At 45.9% G+C, this 7,500-nt stretch overlaps 1 protein-coding gene across 1 annotated transcript in view; it reads left to right on the forward strand.

Moving 5' to 3' along the window:
- LOC306928756 (synaptotagmin-4-like) overlaps positions 1 to 4,437 on the forward strand; it is a gene marked incomplete at both ends in the record, with an annotated part of 17,930 nt that extends 13,493 nt beyond the window's left edge. The window contains 2 exons of the mRNA XM_079509028.1: positions 3,424 to 3,532; positions 4,118 to 4,437. Of these exons, the coding sequence (XP_079365154.1) occupies positions 3,424 to 3,532; positions 4,118 to 4,437 (429 nt within the window). The remainder of the gene's footprint in view (positions 1 to 3,423; positions 3,533 to 4,117) is intronic.
- Between the last annotated feature and the right edge of the window lie 3,063 nt (positions 4,438 to 7,500).

The raw sequence follows: 7,500 nt of genomic DNA on the forward strand, positions 1-7,500 counted from the left end.
GAGTAACAACATACAGAGAGTGAGGAACAGATCCAGAGTAACAACATACAGAGAGTGAGGAACAGATCCAGAGTAACAACATACAGAGAGTGAGGAACAGATCCAGCAGAGTAACAACATACAGAGAGTGAGGAACAGATTCAGCAGAGTAACAACATACAGAGAGTGAGGAACAGATTCAGCAGAGTAACAACATACAGAGAGTGAGGAACAGATTCAGAGTAACAACATACAGAGAGTGAGGAACAGATCCAGAGTAACAACATACAGAGAGTGAGGAACAGATCCAGAGTAACAACATACAGAGAGTGAGGAACAGATCCAGAGTAACAACATACAGAGAGTGAGGAACAGATTCAGCAGAGTAACAACATACAGAGAGTGAGGAACAGATCCAGAGTAACAACATACAGAGAGTGAGGAACAGATCCAGAGTAACAACATGCAGAGAGTGAGGAACAGATCCAGAGTAACAACATACAGAGAGTGAGGAACAGATTCAGAGTAACAACATACAGAGAGTGAGGAACAGATTCAGAGTAACAACATACAGAGAGTGAGGAACAGATTCAGAGTAACAACATACAGAGAGTGAGGAACAGATTCAGAGTAACAACATGCAGAGAGTGAGGAACAGATCCAGAGTAACAACATACAGAGAGTGAGGAACAGATCCAGAGTAACAACATACAGAGAGTGAGGAACAGATTCAGAGTAACAACATGCAGAGAGTGAGGAACAGATTCAGAGTAACAACATACAGAGAGTGAGGAACAGATTCAGAGTAACAACATACAGAGAGTGAGGAACAGATCCAGAGTAACAACATACAGAGAGTGAGGAACAGATCCAGCAGAGTAACAACATACAGAGAGTGAGGAACAGATTCAGAGTAACAACATGCAGAGAGTGAGGAACAGATCCAGAGTAACAACATACAGAGAGTTGAGGAACAGATCCAGCAGAGTAACAACATACAGAGAGTGAGGAACAGATTCAGCAGAGTAACAACATGCAGAGAGTGATGAACAGTTCCAGAGTAACAACATACAGAGAGTGAGGAACAGATCCAGAGTAACAACATACAGAGAGTGAGGAACAGATCCAGAGTAACAACATACAGAGAGTGAGGAACAGATCCAGAGTAACAACATGCAGAGAGTGAGGAACAGATCCAGAGTAACAACATACAGAGAGTGAGGAACAGATCCATAGTAACAACATACAGAGAGTGAGGAACAGATCCAGCAGAGTAACAACATACAGAGAGTGAGGAACGGATCCAGAGTAACAACATACAGAGAGTGAGGAACAGATCCAGAGTAACAACATGCAGAGAGTGAGGAACAGATCCAGAGTAACAACATACAGAGAGTGAGGAACAGATCCATAGTAACAACATACAGAGAGTGAGGAACAGATCCAGAGTAACAACATACAGAGAGTGAGGAACAGATCCAGAGTAACAACATACAGAGAGTGAGGAACAGATCCAGAGTAACAACATACAGAGAGTGAGGAACAGATCCAGCAGAGTAACAACATACAGAGAGTGAGGAACAGATCCAGAGTAACAACATACAGAGAGTGAGGAACAGATCCATAGTAACAACATACAGAGAGTGAGGAACAGATCCAGAGTAACAACATGCAGAGAGTGAGGAACAGATCCAGAGTAACAACATACAGAGAGTGAGGAACAGATCCAGAGTAACAACATACAGAGAGTGAGGAACAGATCCAGAGTAACAACATACAGAGAGTGAGGAACAGATCCAGAGTAACAACATACAGAGAGTGAGGAACAGATCCAGAGTAACAACATGCAGAGAGTGAGGAACAGATCCAGAGTAACAACATGCAGAGAGTGAGGAACAGATCCAGAGTAACAACATACAGAGAGTGAGGAACAGATTCAGAGTACAACATACAGAGAGTGAGGAACAGATCCAGAGTAACAACATACAGAGAGTGAGGAACAGATCCAGCAGAGTAACAACATACAGAGAGTGAGGAACAGATCCAGAGTAACAACATACAGAGAGTGAGGAACAGATTCAGAGTAACAACATACAGAGAGTGAGGAACAGATCCAGAGTAACAACATACAGAGAGTGAGGAACAGATCCAGAGTAACAACATACAGAGAGTGAGGAACAGATCCAGAGTAACAACATACAGAGAGTGAGGAACAGATCCAGAGTAACAACATACAGAGAGTGAGGAACACCTCCTTGCCTGTTCCAGCAGCCCCTTCGGGCGCCAGCCTCCTCAACTCCATTCTCAGACAGTTCTTATAGTCTTGTCTTAACAGAGATGCTACTAAATGTATACATATAAGGATCTGTGCTAAAGATAAGGAGAGACACACATAAGTATGCATTCACTGCCAGCGTGGAGGAGTCAGGGCAGCTGATAGATTGACAGCTGCAGTTCAGTTAGAATGAGCACATTGGTGAGAATGCTTTGCTGACTAGTCCTTCAATGAGACTGAAGGGAAAGCAGAGAAATAGACAATAATGCATATATTTGATTCTAAAATATCCATTACAGGTGTTTGTAAAGATGATTTTAAAATGGCAATGGTAACAACTGAGGAGGTACTTAAAAAACGGAGTGCCCTCCAACCCCACAAGGCCACTGGCCATGACAATATTCCCTCCAAATTTCTCATAGACTCAGCCATCTCTATAGCTCCAATCATCACCCACATAGTAAACCTCTCCATCAAACAGGGACAGGTCCCCCAAGATTTCAAACTGGCCAAAGTAACCCCCCCTGCACAAGAAAGGGAGTGAATTAGACCCCGGCAACTACCGCCCTATTTCTATTCTAAGCTCCATCTGGAAAGTGATGGAAAAAATTGTCTATGAACAGGTTGAAAAGTATCTTGCCACAAATAAATGAATGTAAGAGTTCTAATCTGGCTTCAGAACATCCCACTCCACTGACACATGCCTGGAACTATTGGTCCTTATTGGACTAAATGTAGGTGTAACTATTGGTTCCTTATTGGACTAAATATATGGAACTATTGCTTCCTTATTGGACTAAATGTAGGTGGAACTATTGGTTCCTTATTGGACTAAATATATGGAACTATTGCTTCCTTATTGGACTAAATGTAGGTGGAACTATTGGTCCTTATTGGACTAAATGTAGGTGGAACTATTGGTCCTTATTGGACTAAATGTAGGTGGAACTATTGATCCTTATTGGACTAAATGTAGGTGGAACTATTGGTCCTTATTGGACTAAATTTAGGTGCAACTATTGGTCCTTATTGGACTAAATGTAGGTGGAACTATTGGTCCTTATTGGACTAAATGTAGGTGGAACTATTGGTTCCTTATTGGACTAAATGTAGGTGGAACTATTGCTTCTTTATTGGTCTAAACGTGCCCCCCCCCCCCCCCCCCACAGAAGCCTACGGGCAGAGGAGAGCTGCTGCTGTCTCTGTGCTACCAGTCGACCAACAACACACTGACTGTGGTGGTTCTGAAGGCCCGGCACCTGACTTCTGGACCTACAGGTACCTATCTATCTATGTTCTGAGGGCCTGGCACCTGGCTACTGTTAGTTATTTCTATCTTATTTAATGTTTTGCTTGGACACTCGTTGCTGCCCCCTGCTGTTTGGGCTATGAAATAGTTGCCACGGGCCCACAGCTCACACAGCAGGAAGCAACCCCTTGATAAGGGAGAGAGAGAGAGGGTGTCAGGGAGACACGCACATGCACACGCACACACGCACACGCACACGCGTGAGCTATGTATCTATGTATATCTATCTGTCTGTCTGTCTGTCTGTCTGTCTGTCTGTCTGTCTGTCTGTCTGTCTGTCTGTCTGTCTGTCTGTCTGTCTGTCTGTCTGTCTGTCTGTCTGTCTGTCTGTCTGTCTGTCTGTCTATCTCTATCTATCTATCTATCTATGTCTATCTATCTATCTATCTATCTATCTATCTATCTATCTATCTATCTATCTATCTACCTACCTATGGTCAAGGTCAACATGTCCCCATGTGTCCTCTGTCCTCTAGACCCCTACATGAAGGTCAACCTGTCTCTATGTGTCTACGTGAAGGTCAACATGTCCCTATGTGTCCTCTGTCCTCTAGACCCCTACGTGAAGGTGAACCTCTACCAGGGGAAGAAGCGCCTGGTGAAGAAGAAGACCCATGTGAAGAAGTGTTCTCCCAACCCCGTCTTCAACGAGCTGTTTGTGTTCGACCTGCCGTCGGAGGGGGAGGGGCTAGCGGACACCAGCGTGGAGCTGCTCCTGATGGACTCCTCCCCCTCCTCCTCCTCTGGCCCCGCCCCTCCCGCCGTCCTGGGCCGCCTGGCGATGGGCGTGGCCTCCCCCGGCTCCGCGGGGCAGCACTGGAGGGAGATCTGCGAACATCCTCGACGCCAGATCGCCAAGTGGCACGCCATGTAACCCCTCCCCCCCCTCCACACACACACACCAAAAATGTGCATCTCTGCTGTCGGGAGGAAACCTCATAACTCCGAAATGTTCATTTTTCAGGAAATTAAAAATATAGATTTTTCAGGAAAAAAATAAAACCTTATATTTATAAAACAAAGCAATAACAGCCTCATCAGAGTTACCTCCATTGGAGGGGGAAGGGTGGTGGAGTTAGCTGCTTTATAGCAGACAGTTTTGAGAGGGAGAGAGGTGGTGGAGTTAGCTGCTTTATAGCAGTCAGTTTGAGAGGGGGAGAGGTGGTGGAGTTAGCTGCTTTATAGCAGACAGTTTGAGAGGGGGAGAGGTGGTGGAGTTAGCTGCTTTATAGCAGACAGTTTGAGAGGGGGAGAGGTGGTGGAGTTAGCTGCTTTATAGCAGACAGTTTGAGAGGGGGAGAGGTGGTGGAGTTAGCTGCTTTATAGCAGACAGTTTGAGAGGGGGAGAGGTGGTGGAGTTAGCTGCTTTATAGCAGACAGTTTGAGAGGGGGAGAGGTGGTGGAGTTAGCTGCTTTATAGCAGACAGTTTGAAAGGGGGAGAGGTGGTGGAGTTAGCTGCTTTATAGCAGACAGTTTGAGAGGGGGAGAGGTGGTGGAGTTAGCTGCTTTATAGCAGACAGTTTGAGATGGGGAGAGGTGGTGGAGTTAGCTGCTTTATAGCAGACAGTTTGAGAGGGGGAGAGGTGGTGGAGTTAGCTGCTTTATAGCAGACAGTTTGAGAGGGGGAGAGGTGGTGGAGTTAGCTGCTTTATAGCAGACAGTTTGAGAGGGGGAGAGGTGGTGGAGTTAGCTGCTTTATAGCAGACAGTTTGAAAGGGGGAGAGGTGGTGGAGTTAGCTGCTTTATAGCAGACAGTTTGAGAGGGGGAGAGGTGGTGGAGTTAGCTGCTTTATAGCAGACAGTTTGAGAGGGGGAGAGGTGGTGGAGTTAGCTGCTTTATAGCAGACAGTTTGAAAGGGCAGAGAGGTGGTGGAGTTAGCTGCTTTATAGCAGACAGTTTGAGAGGGGGAGAGGTGGTGGAGTTAGCTGCTTTATAGCAGACAGTTTGATGGTCCAATGGAGTTAAGAGGTTTTATCCAAAGCACTGTTTACTACTTTCCATTGGTTCAATATTTTCGAAACAAGACGTAAAGGGTGTTCAATAGCACTGATTTATGCCAAAGAAAATCAAAAACCTCTAAAATGGAGTCATGAGGTTTCCTCCCGACAGCAGAGATATGCATTTGGTCACTGACCCCACTCCCCCCCCCCCCCCCCCCCCCCCCCCCCTGTGTTGTGGGGGGGATTTAGCGTCCATCTGCCTTTCTCAGGTGGTTGGGGGCGTGTCATTTGAATTGATGTCATCGTTGAATCAGCCAATCAGTGTTTGAAGTTACTATGCTCCCAAAGACCTTTTGTCGATGTAAACATGCAACACTGTCACCATGACAACAGCTGTGTCACCATGACAACAGCTGTGTCACCATGACAACAGCTGTGTCACCATGACAACAGCTGTGTCACCATGACAACAGCTGTGTCACCATGACAACAGCTGTGTCACCATGACAACAGCTGTGTCACCATGACAACAGCTGTGTCACCATGACAACAGCTTTGTCACCATGACAACAGCTGTGTCACCATGACAACAGCTGTGTCACCATGACAACAGCTGTGTCACCATGGCAACAGCTGTGTCAACATGACAGCAGCTGTGTCACCATGACAACAGCTGTGTCACCATGACAACAGCTGTGTCACCATGACAGCAGCTGTGTCACCATGACAACAGCTGTGTCACCATGGCAACAGCTGTGTCACCATGACAGCAGCTGTGTGTTACGATTATGAAATTATGATCGATATCCAATCTCCGATTTATTTATTTATTTATTATTTGCGATTCTGACCGATTCCGATATTACTCTTGATCTAAATCATTCCGTCCAATTCTAAGAAAAGATTATGTGTTAGACGGCCCACCGCGGTCCCGTCGCTAGTCGCGGTAGAATTAATCATACCTCCCGTTGTTGTCGATCGCCTCAGGGGTGTTTTGGCTACATTTAGCTGCTTCAGCCACATCCGGGATACCATCCGGTCCGTCTCTAAATGTGCTCCGCTGCTATAAATCGCTGGGCTCTGATTTAATGGATTAAATAACCTCGGGCGTTTGGGGTGGTAATATGACTTATTCTGACATGAACTATTAGCCAATGAAAATCACCTGCCAATATCAACGTATGTAAAAAAGTATAAAAAAAAGAAGAAAAAAAAGAGAGGGGGAGAGGTGGTGGAGTTAGCTGCTTTATAGCAGACAGTTTGAGAGGGGGAGAGGTGGTGGAGTTAGCTGCTTTATAGCAGACAGTTTGAAAGGGGGAGAGGTGGTGGAGTTAGCTGCTTTATAGCAGACAGTTTGAGAGGGGGAGAGGTGGTGGAGTTAGCTGCTTTATAGCAGACAGTTTGAGAGGGGGAGAGGTGGTGGAGTTAGCTGCTTTATAGCAGACAGTTTGAAAGGGCAGAGAGGTGGTGGAGTTAGCTGCTTTATAGCAGACAGTTTGAGAGGGGGAGAGGTGGTGGAGTTAGCTGCTTTATAGCAGACAGTTTGATGGTCCAATGGAGTTAAGAGGTTTTATCCAAAGCACTGTTTACTACTTTCCATTGGTTCAATATTTTCGAAACAAGACGTAAAGGGTGTTCAATAGCACTGATTTATGCCAAAGAAAATCAAAAACCTCTAAAATGGAGTCATGAGGTTTCCTCCCGACAGCAGAGATATGCATTTGGTCACTGACCCCACTCCCCCCCCCCCCCCCCCCCCCCCCTGTGTTGTGGGGGGGATTTAGCGTCCATCTGCCTTTCTCAGGTGGTTGGGGGCGTGTCATTTGAATTGATGTCATCGTTGAATCAGCCAATCAGTGTTTGAAGTTACTATGCTCCCAAAGACCTTTTGTCGATGTAAACATGCAACACTGTCACCATGACAACAGCTGTGTCACCATGACAACAGCTGTGTCACCATGACAACAGCTGTGTCACCATGACAACAGCTGTGTC

Source organism: Electrona antarctica (genome assembly GCF_951216825.1).
Source record: "Electrona antarctica genome assembly, chromosome: 8".
Classification (NCBI taxonomy): domain Eukaryota; kingdom Metazoa; phylum Chordata; class Actinopteri; order Myctophiformes; family Myctophidae; genus Electrona; species Electrona antarctica.